We start from the raw sequence: 18,721 nt of genomic DNA, 5'->3' as shown, positions 1-18,721 counted from the left end.
TTTCTCCAGTCATGAAAAGTGGTCTTTAGGTGCGGCCCCCCTCTCTCTCTGCTGTCTTATAGGGATCTAACTGTTCTCTGTGGATAGAGTACCAGACCTGGGCTAGTGTCTTCTGGATGACCTACAAATTGCCATTGAGGCATTTTATGCTTGAGGTCAAACTGTTCTACAAGTACAAAGACACAAGATTGAAGTAAACAACGAAATCATTGCCAAAAAAAAAGTCTCCACAAATCTGATCCACTATCCTGCTCAGCAGTTGTTTGCTCATGATGCGGATTTCTTCAGAACAGTGTGTGATGTACACACAGCACTTCATTTTTACAATGTGTGCACAGCTTAAATCGTTTGTGTGCTACTTAATTTGCCCAAGTGAAGTCAACCCTGAACTGGGTGAGTGTTTCAAGGGAAACAAACAAGAGACTGAATAAGAACAACAAAATACTGAAGACTGGCTTTCTATTTTTAAGAGGAACAGTGGTCCTTTTCACAATAAATATCATTTAGAATCAGCCTTATTAAGTAAATGTATAGAATATAATATATACTATACTACACTTCACTATATACATAGAATTAGGGCTGTTCGATATATGCAAAAGAAACCATCATGATTTTCTTGAACAATATTGCGATTTCGATTCCAATCACAATTTTAACACACAAAGACGTTTTACAGTGTGAATCTGAAATATATTTCTAAAGGAAAATAATAAAATCTTTATCAAAGTGTAACATTGGGCTGGACAATTTGGATCAAAATCTCGTTTAATTGAACATTTTACCTTAATTATGATTAGTGAACGATTATTGTATTTAAATGTATTTATTTTAAGTTTTTGCCCTCATAGTTCACCGACAAGTTTTGTACAGTAAATATGCTCATATATTACAAGTCAGAAATTTTTGAATGTAGGGTGCATTACTTGATTTTAAAATAAAGTAAACACACACTATCTACTATATATTATTACTATTATTGAACATCAACGCTGAACAACTGAAATTAAAACACACATCGCCTAAAACTAGTCTCTCTACACCGCCCACCGTTATTACCGCTACCAAACCGGCCAATCACAAAGCTTGCGATACACGTGACGTGTAAAATTTTTTAGAGAGGTGTGCGAGTAAGCGAAGGCTGCGCCGGACTACACACGTGCCCTTGGCAGAAGTGTAATATCATAATAATATAAAAAGTCATAATACAAGTATAATTCATCTTTAACAGAGCGGGGTCACTTGACTCCACACACGGATAGGGAAGGTAATTGAAAAAATTTACCTGGAAAAATTAGATTGATTATAGACCCTGAATGTCGATTTCAATTACTTTTCAATAATTCGCCCAGCCCTGCTGTAACATGTCTCTAAAACAGACATGTCAAAAATGTTTTATAAAGAAACCTAGTAAAGCTGTAACAAATTGTCTATAGAACAGGCCCTTGGCAAAACAAACAAATAAGGTAGTGTGTGTGCACGCCATTAAACTCAAGTAAGGCTCCGATGTTCTGCTTGACCACATATCAGAAGTAGTTGCGTGTACTTTTAAACGGGTCCACAAATGTTTTTGCTATGCATAGATCATAGACCTAATTGTGAGAAAAAATAGATAAATAAAAAATATCGCACTAAGGACATCTGGAAATCACGCATGTTCAAATCATGATTTTGATATGATTTCAATTAATCGCAGAGCCCTATATAGAATATACTACATACTATATACAGTTGAAGTCAGAATTATTAAACCCCCTGAATTATTAGCCCCCCTGTTTATTTTTCCCCAATTTCTGTTTAACGGAGATGATTTTTAACACATTTCTAAACTTTTAATCACTCACTTCTAATAACTGATTTCTTTTATGCCATGATGACAGTAAATAATATTTTACTAGATATTTTTCAAGACACTTCTATACAGCTTAAAGTGACATTTAATGGCTTAACTAGGTTAATTAGGTTAACTAGGCAGGTTTGGGTAATAAGGCAAGTTATTGTATAGTGATGGTTTGTTCTGTAGACTATCAGAAAAATATATAGCTTAAAGGGGCTAATAATTTGGACCTTAAAATTTATTTATTTATTTTTTTTTAACTGCTTTTATTCTAGCTAAAATTAAAAAAAAAAGACTTTTTCCAGAAGAAAAAATATTGTCAGACATACTGTGAAAATTTCCATTGCTCTGTTAAACACCATTTGGGAAATTTAAAAAAAAACATAAAAAAAAAAATACATTTAAAGGGGGGCTAATAATTCTGTTTGTAACTGTATATAGAGAGAAAAATAGTATAAATTACCATTCAGATATTTGGCATATTTAACATACAAGTGACACTAAAGAGTAATAAATAATAACAAAAATGAGTCAAATTCAGCATTGACATTACAGCAGTAGAACAATATTTCAAAATTAAAACAAATAGAAATAATTATTTTAAGCATTAATAGTTTCACAATATTTAGCATTTTTTTTCAATCCATATAATGCATCTGTCAAGCATATTTTATTTATCCGTTCTATTCCTATGAGAAGAGTCCACAACCCAAATATAACAAAACAATGTTTTTAGTCAGCAAAAATCAGTCCAAGGCACTTACAAAATGTGGAAACAATATTCAAAAACATTAATTTACATGGCTATTCCTTAAATAGGCACAGTTTTAAGGAATAGCCATGTCAAGAAAGGCTTTTAAATATTTTTCGAGTGCCTTGGACAAATTTTTTTGCTGTTTATTTTGATGAATCCCTTCCCAAAAGAGCACAGACACATTATTTAAGCTACCACTGAGCACTTTTTGTTTGATTTTGAATATTTTTAGTCACTTTCACTGTCATTTTTCCTCCTAGCCAACAAATAAAAACATTCCAATCCAACATTATAAACATCCAACCAAAATCCATTAGACAAACTTATTTTCAGTTATTGTTCTAGGTGTAAAAACATTTTTTTCCATAGAAATTTGAATGCGTAACATTTTCCAATGTAGTATAACAGGGGGAGAATACAGATAATGGAATTGAACTAAAAACGTATACTTTTTAGTTTTCACACCAGAGCATGTTGAACAGCTTTCTTTTGTTTCCTGATTACTGTGTAGCCGTCAGTTGTGATGAAATCTTTGTCCGTTTAAGCTCAAGCAAAACAACTCCTCCTCCACATACATCTGAATCCACACTCTACAAGACTACACATGTCATTTCAGATAACAGACCCAGGTGATGGTGAATCTGTCATTAAATTCCAAACATTATACAAATAAAACAGAGCAAGCAGTTTCCAAGGTTTCAAACAAACACACTGGGATGATTTATTATTTCGGCAGTCGCATAACATACATAACTTCATGTGAAAGAGACTGGCCAGTTGCCATCTTGTCCAAATTGAGTGATGCAGCTCCTGATAATGAGGCTGACTGACGCGGGACGCACATGTACGCGTCCTGCATTGAATGCCGTCACTTGGCAAGGCAGAAAAGGTTTTTTTTAAGAAGTGTGCCTATTGCCTTGTCCCATCTCCCAGAGGACGCTGCTTATCAAGGGTCCACTCTTCATCCCCACGCTGGCCTTCTGCTGTGTTAGGGAGGGTGAATCTGGGCCCAGGAGGCAGAAAACCTGCTTCTCCACTCCCATGAGGGAGTAGGCGTTTCACCTCGGTCCCTAAAGTAATCATAGCCCTTCGTTATGGCATTAAAAGCTATAAGAGCATTAGTGTTGGACAGCAGTGCTCCAGGCTCGGAGGTAATAAATCGAGGTGGTGTGGGGAGAGAAGGACACTACAGGGAACGTGTAGAATTAATTACGTAATTATGATGAGACCGAGCTATCACGTAGAGGATGCGGAAGCTGCCTGCTATCTCAATCAACATCAGTAGGAGAATGAAAAGCGCAGGTGGTCTGCTTTAATGTGGCGTCTCTACCTTGACTCTATTAATGCTGATGCCTGCTCTCAAGATGACATATCTTTAGTTGATGGCGTTATAAACATGTTAAGAGCCGAACAAGTGCATGAAGTCAGCATAAATTAGAGCTATTTCAGTGAGTATGTTTACATGGACACCAATAATCTGATTTTAATATGATTAAGACAATACTCTGATTAAGAGTCTATCATGTTATCAGCGATTTTTGATTAATTAAATCCGATTAAGGTCATAATTGAACTAAAGAGAAATCAGATTAAGACATGTGGAGTATGCCGATTTAGTCGCATTACTGAAGTGCAGTACAGACATGTATACAGCGCAATCAAGCTATTACCATCGTGTAGGATTTTCGCAGCATATTGCGACAGGATAGTACAGTATATACACACACGGCTGTTTGACACTATTCTCTGCACCTACTGAGTCAGTGAAGGACCACAGACACCTGTATCGTGAAATGCTGATTTTTTTTTTCCCCCACGCAGCATGCAGTATCAAATTTCATTAAATTCATTCTTTCAGCAGCTCATACTCGCATCCAATATTTCGTTTGTCACAGGGGGCATGAATGAAAATGTTCCTGAATGAAAGTGAAAGCGCCAAACAAAAGTGCAGTTAAAGTCGACAAATTAAAAATGAAACGCCTTAAACTCCAGAGAAAATGTGGATAGTGTGGTGACGCAATGACGGTAATCGAATTATGTGCTTTAACACGTAAAACAGGATCATGAAAGGAACATTGAAAAAGCAACTCCTGTAAACACCTTAATCATATTATTGTCTTATTCAGATTAAGGCAAATAATTCGATTATTGATGTCCATGTAAACAAAGTCACTTACAGGAAGGCAATTTTAAAGGAACAGCATAAATTATATATATATATATATATATATATATATATATATATATATATATATATATATATATATATATATATATATATATATATATATATATATATATATATATATATATATATATATATATATATATATATTTACACATATACATATATATATATTTACACATATACATATATATATATATATATATATATATATATATATATATATATATATATATATATATATATATATATATATATATATATATATATATATATATATATATTTACACAGAGAGAGAGAGAGATCTCTATATATATCTATATCTATCTATCTATCTATCTCTATATATATATATCTATATATATATATCTATATATATATCTATATATATATATATATATATATATATCTATATCTATATCTATATATATATATATATATATATATAGATATATATATCTATATCTATATATATATATATATATATAGATAGATATAGATATAGATATATATATATATATATATATATATATATATATCTATATATATATATATATATATATTACAGGTCAAATAATGCTTTTTTTTACACAAAAACAAAAAATCTGTAAGCATGAATTCAGTTGGTAAAAATACAGTGAATTCTAAGATTTATAATGAATATTGTATAATGTTTAATGTAAAATATTGTAAAACAGCAACATTCAGCTAGACAGGTTGTAAATTATTTCCTATTTCCATATTTATTAGGGTTACGAAGAGTGTTTAATATATATTTTTTTATTACAGAATAACGTATAAAAAAAATGTTATTAGCTGGATTGTAGTTCAAAAAACAAACAAAAATGTTTGGTCAGTCCATCAAAAGTGTCATTTACTATAAAGACCATCGATAAAGACAGTTTTTTGTTGATTCATAAAATACAAATGAATGACTAATTCATGAGAGCTAAGAAAATAGATAAAGGCAAGTCTAAATTAACACCCGCAAATCCTTTGTTACATTGAGGTATTATGAAGCAAAACAATTGTTCTGCGCAACACACTGCACTGTACATTATTAAAAATAAAAATGATCATTATGCTTCATGAGACCTTAATCCATTGTCAGGAGCTTTCCAAACTTCAAAGTGACATAAATGGATGTCAAGAGTAAAATATATCTGTTATAATGGCCAGAATGTTCTTCAATAATATTTCATGCATTTATAAAAGTCACACAGGTTAGAAATGACACGTGGTTGTTCCAGTGCATGGTGAGTGAATTTGTATTTGTGTGAACAGTTCCTTTAAACCAGACAAAAAGAAGAAGCACAAGCTTCATAATTCAACCACACACGATTAAGAGTCAATGCAGCATGAAAGGAGGCAACAAAACAATTGCCAACGTGAACTGGCATGTGTGTCATGGCACTGGTATAGGGCCAATCAGTGTAATTGAGAGATTGATGCATGCAGGGGTCAAGAGCTGGGGATCAGCCCCCTGAAACATTTGGCTGTGAAGTGCGGTGACACCCGCTGGCACTGGTTAAATGTACTGTGTGGCACCAGAAATCCATCATGTGCCCTGCTAACCTGACAGGTGAACAAACACACACAACAAACAGGCCAGAAGGGTCCTCGTCTGCTGTGAAGGAGGCCAATAACGCTCTGCATTTAAATGGACAGGGAATACCAGCATTTCCCGCTTGTATACTGAACGGCTGCACATAATTGAGATCTTGCTGTCATGCTAACTTCCTTCTGAGCACTGGAGATATATACACTGGAGATATATTTTGCAATTCTCTGTTTGGAGGGTTACCAGCAAATTCTCTCAAGATATTACAATACATTCAAAATCCTGCTGCACGTGTGTTGACACATACATCGTCTCGGTCGCACATCACTCCCATACTCCAACAGCTTCACTGGCTGCCCGTCAAGTCTCGTATTGATTTTAAAACATTGATTTTAACATATAAAGCGGTTCATGGTTCTGCTCCAGGTTACATTTGTGACCTGATATCCATTTCCTCTACCTCTCGCTGTCTATGCTCTGCCTCAAGTCCTACGCTGTTTCAGCCTCGCTGCAAACTCAGCACCATGGGAGGTAGGGCATTCTCTTTCCGTGCTCCTAAACTGTGGAATGCTCTTCCCACTAACATTAGGAATGCCGGTTCATTGGACGCTTTTAAGAAGCTACTTAAAACTCATCTTTTTAGGACTGTTTTTAATTTGTGATATCTCTTTTATTCTTACTGTTTTTTATTGTATTTTTTTATTATTATTATTTTTATTATTGTTTACTGTGCTTTGTTGTTTTTACTTTCTTGTAAGCGCTTTGGGTTTTAGAAAAGCGCGTTATAAATAAAATATATTATTATTATTATTATTATATTCACCGTTTTTAAAAACACTAACCTGTTAAATCAGTAAGGTGAACATCTGTAAGGTTTATTGATGTAGGGTTAATTGCAAAACAGGCCCAATCTGGGATATGGGATATCTTAAAGGAATAGTTTACACAGAACTGAAAATTCAGTCGTTTACTCGCCCTTGAGTTGTTCCAAACCATTTTTTTTCTCCTGTTGAACAGAAAAGAAGCTATTTTTGCAATGTTGGCAACTGGTAATCATTGACCTCCATAGTATTTGCTTTTCCTATGGATGTCAATAATTACAAGTTTTCAACATTTTTCAAAATATCTAAATAAAAAATAAATTAAATAAAATAAAACTGGTTTGAAATGAGTCAAGGGTGAATTAATGATAATGACATTTAACATTATTTGGTGAACTATCCCTTTCAGGTTACTACTTGCTAAAGTGTAAAGCACAAATCCACATCATTTAAAAAAACAACAACAAAGTGCCTTACATGCCTTCAGAAATTGGAAGACTTACCATTATCAAACTCATCAGGAATCTGGAAAAAAAAGAAAAGAAAAAAAAGAGTGGTGAGATGCATGTAGACTGGTTTTCTGAGTACACTGGAACATCAAGATTAGGGTTAGACTAGGCAATACCTGATATGCAACAATGCATTAGCAGTAAAAGTTCTGATAAAAGTGTTTGTTGATCCTTGCAGACTGACAGGGTTAAATGGATGGAAACCTACACGATACCATGCTTTTTCCTGAATTCCAGTGAACCACCGTGAAATGGAACGTAAATAGGTATATACAAGACCAACAGTTTATTGACACAGGTCAGAGTACAGTCTGCATACTGTTGACCACAGCACCCTCTACTATTGTATATAGTTATAGCCACAGGACGACTTTAGGAACTGCTAAAATTACTTTGGGCATATTAAATAAATATATATAAATAAAAAGATTTATATAGTTCTTCAGTCTTTGAATAACAATAAACGAGTGCACCGCAGCCAATGAATATTCAGCTGCATCTGTCTACAGGGATTCAGGAGCACCACATGCTGCCCGCTAGACTGTTCACATCACAGCGGGGGGGGGGGGGGGGGGGGGGGGGGGGACAAGGGCCTGCTCCTGTACTCTGCTATTCTCCTATCACAATCATTCACTGTACTCAAACTGCTCTGGCGCCCTCCGGTGGACAAATCAGGACACGGACAACGTGCAGAAACTAAGGAGCAAAGTAAAGACTAGAGTTCACTACATGGGAAAAGTCACTCAATTAGAGATCTTTAAGTAAAAATAGACAAGATAAATATAAAAGGAGTTGAGAATCAGCATCTGGTTGAGAATGAAGAACTTATTTCTGCACTGTCAGACATGGACTTGTAATAGTGAACACTGCATGATTTAACTAATTTGATAAAAATATATGTTTTTATTTGATTACATTCAATTTTTTTACACCAATTTTAACAATTATTATGTTAACCACAATGCAAATAACAAAGAGCAACATTAAGCATGTCTTGTACTTTGCTCTTCAATATTTTTTTTTATTAAATACAATTTTAATTACAATATACATTTATATTACAAGTAGTTTATTTACAATAAAGCAGAATATTAATGTGTGTTATAGGGTTAATCTATTCTTTATGCTAAACCATCCAAATCAACATTTGAAAGTAATGGTTTTACCCATCACAAATCTCACGGTTTAGATCATTTTATGGTTTAAGTCACGGATCAGACCATTTTTCAGATCAGCCAATAAGGGGAGGACAAATGTAATTTGCTTTCCATTTATTGCAAAAAAAAAAAACGGTATTACAAGAAACTTTTAGTTTCAACAAACAGAACTTAGAACCTGTAATTTTATAAAAAAAAAAAAATAAAATGAAAAAATAATCAGCTGAATAAAAATAAATTGTAAAATATTCAGTACTTTGAAAAATCCACTGTTACTATTATGTTGCTGATTACACAATGTAGAAATCTAAAATCATTTGTACAACCAATGTTTATTTTTTTGTCTCATTATTATTAATATCTCATTAATAATCATATATTATTCAGTTATTTACTAATAGAACTTCATGTTTCATGGCTAGATGTGTCATTTTTAAGAATTATTCAGTGGCATATTTTTGATGGCCGTTTAATTAAAGTAAACTATTTAATTGCTGCCTACAACTTTCAGTTTTGAGAGTCGTTAAATGCATATGACAGTGATTTTAACCATAAACATCAGTGGTTTTATCTTAACGTTTTATCCCAGTACTTCTGTGTTATTTGACTGTGTGTAACTTCATAACGAACTCAAAAGACTAAAGATTGAATCTATTTCTTGATTTTTGCATTTTCAGATTTGAATGCAGCGATTTGAAGGATTAATGAACATGCAAATCAGCATCATTTATAATTTATGTTGTGTGGTTGTTGAGATCCTGATCTTTTAATGATTAATCGTGCAGCTTACACTGAATGCATTAATGCAGGCTAAACAAGTAGTGACAGAAAACACCTTTAATAACCTAAGACACCCACCACATCCCAAATAACCCACCACAACTTCTTCCGTCATAATTATATTTGACAGGAAAGCCTAAATGCTTTCATATGTTTGATGAAATCATGTCATGTGATTTGAATGACGCAAGCGATCTCTCTGCGATCGTTACAAATTTAGGATTAATCTACAAGTAAAAATTTTTTTATTAATCCACGGGTCACGTGTGTTCCGATTGATACGAATCACAGATCAACCTTGATCCGTTACACCCCTATTAGAAAGTATTGTAAAGATTGGGGTCAGTAAGATTATTTTCCAAAAACAAGGACAAAGATTGGATAAATTGTTCAAAAGTGACAGCAAAGATGGAAAAAGTCAAACAAACTCAGTTTAGAATCTTTTAAAAAATGTATTTTCAATAATTAAATAATATATAATAATTAAAAATAGAATGATTACTACATTTACATTTAGTCATTTAGCAGACGCTTTTATCCAAAGCGACTTACAACTGAGGACAAGGAAGCAATTTACACAACTATAAGAGCAGCAGTGAACAAGTGCTATAGACAAGTTTCAGGTGTGTAAAGTCTAATTTCAGGTGTGTAAAGTCTAAGAAACTAGAAATACTTAAAATATATTTAAATAAATAATATTTTTGTTTTATTCTACTACATTACTGCTCATACAGTATTTAAAATCAAATAACTTTGATGAGTAAAAGAACATTTAAAAAAAATAAATAAATAAATAAAATTTCAGCCACAAAGTTTTGAATGAAACTAATATTTCTCATCAACACTGTTACCTAATTGAGCTAATGCTGCACATGTTGAAGCACAGAAACAAACTATGAACCACTAAAATTCAAATCTCTTATAAAAGAAGAAGGGAAATTTTTTTAAACTCTCTTCTATGAGAAGAGGATTCAGTCTTAGGTCCCACGCTGTCACTTCCCTTAAGTGACCTTCAATTAAGACCATAGTCTGTTAAAAATCGCACCCTGAAGCCTGGCACACTCCACATAAACCTCTAACAGTTTCTCAACCTCATGTGAAGTGTGCTCAGTTAAGTAGAAGACCACCGGTCCAAAAGGCAAAAGAGCCAAAAGGGTCATTACAACAAAGGCGTTTATACCCAACAAACATTACCTCGCTGTGTTAAATGAGCCCTTCAAATCATGTGTTTCTGCTGGATGCAACTACTTAATTTATTTCACATGTGGAATGCTGAATAAACAGCCACTTTGAAGGCTAAGCTGAAGGTTTCAAAATAGTCCTTGAGCTACACACGGTTCTGGAAATTACAACACCCGACCACATATTTATAAACATATGCTAATGCTCCGATGTTTAACAGTAAGCGATGACAAACAATGCGTTCACAGCGGGCTTTCCCGAGCACTTCGCCGTTACAGGTCAAACTGGTTGACTGTTCTTTTGAGAGTTAGGAGACATAGGTGTGAACAATATCTAGAAACATTTTGGCACGGTGACGAGACCTTCTGGCGAAAGTCTAATGAAGTGGATGACTCAGCTTTGAAAGGCCTGGCACACTCCATTCACAACTCTTACACCATCTCAACTGTCTGAGAAGTGTGCCTACAGGATCATTATAGATGACAGACGTGCGAGCGGTTCAATCTTCCCGGAGAAACACCTCAAGCATCTGCACGTAGCACACTCATGTTAAAGGTCAACTTTTGGGATAGTTAAAAAAAAAAACTAAGAGGAAAACATGAGCTGTCAGTAAAGTGCTGTTTTAACTGGCATTATGACATGGCTTTCTAGAACAGTGTTCCCCAACCCTGTTCCTGAGAGCACACCAACAGTACACATTTTTAACCTCTTCCTAATCAAACACACCTGAAATCAACTCATCAGTAAATTAGAAGAGACTCCAAAATCTGAAGTTAATGGGTCAAATAAGGGAGACCGCCAAAATATGTAAATATCTATGTTGGGAAACACGGTTCTAGAATACTTGATCTTGATTGGCCATTCCAGGGTATTAAGAATGTCCCGATCACACTGAAAAAAAATATTCAAAGATGATTCCTTGGATTTACAAATTTTTTTACGTTAAGCGGTTGTAAACAATTTAATTAGGTTGAATTTAAACAAGCAAATTAAGCAACAGTTTTGCAGACATCATTTTTTTCAGTGCAGGTTTTTTTGCCCTCAAGTTCGAGTTATTTGATTTTAACTATCGACCGATACCAAAACCGGGTCCAATACTTCTGTTATACTATTAAAAAAAACATCTCTGTTAACAAACAGAGCACTTCTGTGAGGTAGCTTGAACAATCAAGTAATAATTAACAAATTCTTCACCTCTTGCAATCCCAAGTTTACATATCTCACAGTTTGCTATGGCAATGTTGTCGTCATCAACTTTCTAATACCTCCAGATTGCAGACATACTCGGGTTGTTGCTAGATCAGATAATGTTGCGGTCAGAAGTTAACTATAGAATTATTTATATTAATTATTAAATTTCCCATTAATTGTATTTTATTAACGTCTACACCTACCCAAACCCTAAACCCAACCATCACAGTAATGTAAAAACAGTAGTTGTACAGAGTTTATCTATGTTATTTATTAAACTACACAATAAATTGTATTAACACCTACCCAACCCTATACTCAACCGTCACAGTACTGTAAAAATATTAATTATTGTTATACAGTGTTACAAAAATGATGCTATATTGATGTGCGTATCCACAGCTGTTTCCTATCTAGACTTTATCGCTTTCCACTTCGAGCTGCTTATGTGTTCCACTTTGCCGGCACTTAACCAATAGTGTCTCAAAAGTGATGTTGTGCCGCACACATTGCCGTTTCTGTGCCAAGAAAGTCAAGAAAGAGGTCCAACTCTGTGCCACAGCATAACTATAGATTTGTTAAAAAATAATGAAAATAATATAGATATATATATAGATATATATATATATATATATATATATATATATATATATATATATATATATATATATATATATATATATATATATATATATATATATGAAACCGTGAGATCAGGCCTGATTTCCGATTAGGTGATTGGATCTGGACATACCTACAGGGTATGTTTTTCCCGAAATAACAACTGAATTACCTTGACGGTCAGTGAATGCGTTCACATCCATATATATGCTCGTCTGCCACGCTGCTGTTTTTCACTCTTTGGCGCCCTCTTGTGACTGAATTATATGTAGATTAGTGCAAAAGCCATTCAGTTAAAGACTTAGGCCCAATCCCAATTCTATGTTTGTAATAAGATCGTAACTGTACTGTGCATTTACACCCTGGCCATGTTCATCTATGTAAACACACACACACACAAAAAACATTAACATACGAGCAGACACTGTAAAGAGGTCATTTCCAGCCACTAGACTTTTTTGACAGGGGATTTGAGAGTCATCTAGTGTCAGAATGTTGTGGGACTGCTATACAGGGTCCGGGTGCAGCTGTGGCTGGTGTATTCTGGGAAATTTTCTTACCCCTTAGTAGAGTGTGGTCCTGTGAAATCTTCATTCGAAGGGGTATCTACCCCTTGCCCTTAGACCTACGCCTTCAAGCTAAAGAGAATTGGGACACCCCTACCCCTTGGCGGGAGCGCGCAAATGAGGAATAGGGGTAAGAGGAAGGGCTAAGCGGTAGAATTGGGCCTACATACACTATTATGCTTAGAACAATGCTTTGTGGCAGTGAAAATGCAAGCCAAATCATTGTAACCTTTTATTTTGGCACACCATGCCATGAGAGAGGAGATTGAGAATGATGGAAAGTGTGGGGGCGAATGCCTTTAGCACAGAGATTGTCACTTCTAATTTGACGTAATTTGTTTGTTTTATTGCTGAGCTACAAAAAAGCAAACTGAAATGAAATGTTTCCATTAAATGTTGTAAATCAGGGGTGCCCAAACTGGGTCCTAGAGGGCTGAACCAGCTAATCAAGCTCTCCCAGGTATAATAGAAACTTCCAGGCAGGTGTGTTGAAGGAAGTTGAAGCTAAACTATGCAGGACATCAGCCCTCCAGGACAGAGTTTGGCACCCTTGTTGTAAACGAATCTGATTTTCAAAAATAAAAATACAGTCACGAGACAGATAGAGAATTAAGACATCGCCAAGCAAATCAAAGCAAAAACTAGAGTAATTCTGTTTTAACTGAGATTTTGTTTTTATTGTAATAAGTTCATTATATAATGTAAAAAATACTGTATTAGTTCATATAAAGCTAGTCATTTTTAAATATTATTAAATGAATTAGGAAATTGGCGACATGGTAGCTCAGTGGTTAGCACTGTTGCCTCACAGCAAGAAGGCCGCTGGTTTGAGTCTCGGCTGGGTCAGTTGGCATTTCTGTGTGGAGTTTGATTGAATGAATAAATGAATGATAATTAAAACATTACCTAGGGCAACTAGATTTACCTTCAGCCCACTAGCCTCAATCAAGTTTGGTTTTTGGCCCTTCATAAAAAAAAGTTTGGGCACCCCTGATCTTTGGTAAACGCCAACAGCGTGATTGAGCGAAAGATGATTAAATATTGAACAGGCATATAGCATGTTATGAGGGTGTTTTTTTTTTACATTTTTCTGGATTCTGAACAAGTCAGTACTAGTGCCATATATATACAATGAGAGAGAGCTCTCAAAATTCTTCTAAAATATGTTAGTTTGTGTCTTATGAAGATCTGAGGTGTTTTTGAATGACGTGACGCAGAGTAATTAATAACAATTTTCTTTTTTGGGTGAACTAACCCTTTGATGCCATTAAGAAACATGGCCACAGTGTCAACAGGTTCCCAGACGAGACCATTTTACTGGCTACTCACTTTGTCCTGTCCCACTTGGATATGGGAACGCTATTTGTTGACTTTAGCTATGCATTTAGTACATTTCTCAATAATAAGCTTATACACTTAATCTCCATCAATTCGACTTATTATGTAATCTAATCCTAATATTTCGGAGTATCCTTGGGTGGTGAGATTGAGAACGCATCTGCTTTCCATCAAATATCACTACACATGCTTGTGAAGTACCAGGATCTACCCTCTCATATTTCCTTAATTTCCAAACAACCGCGTCTGGGCTGATTTCTAACAATGACGGTGCCTAGAGAACAACCTTAACCCTAAAACGAGGCAAACCAGAGTTAATCTTCAACTTTGAGAAAACACAAGGTCTTGAATATGCTCCAGTCCTCATCAATGCAGTCCATTTTTGAAGTTTCTGTGAACACCCCTGAGGGCCATATACGATCCATAAACATCACAGAACTGATTAAGAAGGCACTGACTGTTCTTTCTGCAGAAGAAAGCTTGTCTTACAAAACAAAATTTCTAAAATGGCGTGTAATCGATAAAAATTTTTCAAAAAAAGTGGCATCCAAATAGTTAATATCATTAGTCATTACATACCAATTGCACATATAAAGCGATCTTTCTTGCTGGTTTTATTTTATTCGATTATTCCATAGTATTTAAAGAAGAAGAACATTGGCTGCGTCCAAAAGCGCCAACTACTTAGTAGGTAGGTGAATTTGAATAAACTACTTGGCTGTTAGAAAAGTATGTTTTATACAGTAGGAATGTGAGCAGTATAAATGGAACTTGGACGTACTACATCCACCATTTCGTCATGATCACGTGACCTGCCCGCGTCAGTTGCATCGTTTCACTCCCATTCATAGGGTAGCATCCATCGGAAGCCCACTTCAGAATCTCACCAGAAGTAGTAGGTAATTCGGGTACTTCTCGCAAACCGTTTTTCCAATTCTATAAATTTGGACATGCTATCCGCTTGTCACGACGTATCGGTGACGTATGGAATACTGTTTCCGGTTCCGAGCCCCTACTCATTTGAATTGGGAAAATATTAATTTATGGCCACTTTTTAGTCCTACCACACATTAAAGTGAATTTTATTTAAAATCATAGCGTACACATCGCTCTCTGGACTTGCTGCATCACCAATACCAAAATTTTTACTGTTTATAAAAAATGAATCACTTTCTAACCATCGAATATTAGGCATGGATATATACATTGCGATCGTGATTTTCAAAAGTATTACAGCGCTTTGTAAACGTTTATTATTACCATTTGGTGAGTCTCATACAGTTTGATAGAGCGCTTGGAACCGGAAGCTGCTTCAGAAGTCAGAGGATTCGGCTTGCATACTGTTTTTAGCATACTATATAGTATGGAAGTATGCAATTTCAGATGCAGCCAAAATAGTATTTTGTGATACAGCATCTAATAATGTTGCAAGACCGTTACAATGGTCTAATGAACAAAAGAAATTCAATCTGAAATAGTTTTTTTTAATTAATGCTATCTGAAGCATTTTTTACATGAATTATGAATGAAAGCATATGGTGTACACCAATGAAATTAAAGACAAACCAATCCGCTTGTTAAGTGTGACGTCACGCGAAGAGGCTTCTGGGTCCAAGCACTCTATCAAACTGTATGGGGAAATTCATCAACTGGTAATAATAAACATTTACAAAGCAATTAAATATTTCGAAAATCTTGATTGCAATATATATATATATATATATATATATATATATATATATATATATATATATATATATATATATATATATATATATATATATATATATATATATATATAAAATCTGATGGCCAGAAAGTGATTCATTTTTTATAAACTGTTAAAATATTGTCTGTGATGCAGCAAGTCCAGAGGCTGTTTTGTACACCATGATTTTATATAACATTCACTTTAATGTGTGATAGGACTAAAAAGTGGCCATAAACGAATATTTTCTCAATTCCAATAAGTAGCGGCTTGGACCCGGAAACAGTATTTTATATGTCACGACTTAACAAGCCATTTTGACAGAATGTGACTATTTCCAGAAAAAAAAAAAACTTATTTTAAAAAGTAAAAAGCAAGTTCTCTAAAAAGTTCAAAACAACTTAAACAACCGCTAAGTAAAATGCACATTTAAATAGAAGATAAAAACAATATACACAACACTTCAAAGCATGAATGAATCAGTAAATACAGCTAAAATGTATTCAAAAACAAGCTTAAACTATTTGAAACTAAAACAGAACTAAACTAAACATCTAAGTGCCAAGTTGAATGTAAATGGTTTATTGTCCTTCTGGCCAAAAAAAAGATAGACAAAAGTGTGCCCATGGGAAAAGAGCTAAGTTCCCAGTCCCATACTATCACCTAACTGACATCCAACTGAAGTGGGCAGAGGTGACAAGTTTTACAACAAAAGCTCTGGCACACTTCACATTTGTCTCCTATGAAGTTGCATGCATATGTTAAAGTGTGCCCTTTGAAAAACGTGAAGATGGCAGAGAATGAGAGGTGACAACAGCAAGTGAGGTTTTCCCGAGCGCACACCTCAGTCCAGCACATGCCATGGTTTGAAAAGTGTTTTATAGAGCACAGCAGCAATGAGACGACACCTGTGATCTTACCAAAGAGCTGCGAGAAGTGCGTCTATTCCACTAACTAATTTACTTTGTAGCAATTAACCAATGTGAGCTACTACGACTTAGGTAATACATTTCTTCAAAATAAATGCAACAGACTCTGACATTTTGTGTCTAAATGGAAATAAGGTATTTTTAGGTTTAGCTTTTGTCATCCAAAGAGTATGTGGGGTCACTATAACTGAAAGTATGCTAATTTATAATCCATGTTTCAATTAATTTGCCTTTAGGTCACCAAAGAAAGTGCACTTCCTAATTTGTATAAATTAAATAAGCATTTGAATTAAGGCATCATATACATGATTTTTTTGTTCCATTGAAATGTTTAAAACCACTAGAACTGTGTTATATATTTTGACGCACATTACGTTTTAAAGAATGTTCAAATCTCCAAAATAAATTGTGATTTTAAATAGTGATATGCTAATGACGATTACAATTTACAGTTTGGTCTTATACAAAACTGGGAAATACTAAAGACACTTTAATATGTTGTGGTTTTTATTTCACTGCACAAAGCAGCATTATTACATACCCTTAAATGAACTTAGTATGATAAAACAGTGCTGTTTTTTCCCCCAAGAGATCATGACTGGAAAAACCAGAAACAGTTGACTGTGACATAATAAAATTATCTGCTATCTTGCCGGGACGTGCTCTCATTAGCAATTGTTTCAGTTGTCTCTATTCACTTTGATGGTTTTTAGCCTTACTCTGCTTGTTTTGAATATACTTTAGCTCAAGATAAAAGTACATTATTTCTACAGGACTCCTGTTTGATGTAATGAAGACCTTAATTCAACACTCAGTCGGGAGTAAGCAAACTAAATCTTTGTTGTGAAAACGCGCCCTCTAGCGGTGAAAATTACATACTGTACTACATACTTCAGTATTAATCGAGTCTATATTTTGCAACTGGCTGTTTTATTAGCTACTATTAGTGATAACTAATAAAAATGGTTAGATATTTTATATTAGTTCATTTTCTTTTCGGCTTAGTCCCTTTATTAATCTGGGGTTGGCACAGCGGAATGAACCACCAACTTATCCAGCACGTTTTATGCAGCGGATGCCCTTCCAGCCCCAACCCATCTCTAGGAAACATCTATACACACTCATACACTACGGACAATTTAGCCTACCCAATTCACCTGTACCGCATGTGTTTGGACTGTGGGGGAAACACCCGGAGGAAACCCACGCGAACGCAGGGAGAACATGCAAACTCCACACAGAAACGCCAACTGACCCAGCCGAGGCTCGAACCAGCGACCTTCTTGCTGTGAGGCGACATCACTACCTACTGCGCCACTGTGTCACCCTAGATATTTTATATAATGGTTTAAATTTAGACCGTAAAGAAAACATGGTGACATTTTTGTTTGTTTAAACTAACAATACTGAAGCATATCATTTTAATTTTAGCTGTTAATTTGTTAATTTATATACTAGGTATAATAAACTATTTAACGTCATTAATCAGCTAGATCAAAAAATATGAATCTGCATAAATCAATTCATACAAAAATAAATGTTAAAAATGAACAATAATGCATGTTGTTTGTGAATTAACAA

General features: G+C 34.6%; 1 protein-coding gene across 1 annotated transcript in view; it reads right to left on the bottom strand.

Moving 5' to 3' along the window:
* timm50 (translocase of inner mitochondrial membrane 50 homolog (S. cerevisiae)) overlaps positions 1-18,721 on the bottom strand; it is a 50,926-nt gene that overhangs the window by 24,073 nt on the left and 8,132 nt on the right. The window contains exon 4 of the mRNA XM_056473905.1: positions 7,663-7,684. Within this exon, the coding sequence (XP_056329880.1) occupies positions 7,663-7,684 (22 nt within the window). The remainder of the gene's footprint in view (positions 1-7,662; positions 7,685-18,721) is intronic.

This window comes from Danio aesculapii, chromosome 15, assembly GCF_903798145.1.
Source record: "Danio aesculapii chromosome 15, fDanAes4.1, whole genome shotgun sequence".
Lineage (NCBI taxonomy): Eukaryota > Metazoa > Chordata > Actinopteri > Cypriniformes > Danionidae > Danio > Danio aesculapii.
Note: the sequence above shows the minus strand (reverse complement) of the source record. Positions and strands in the feature narration are given on the sequence as shown.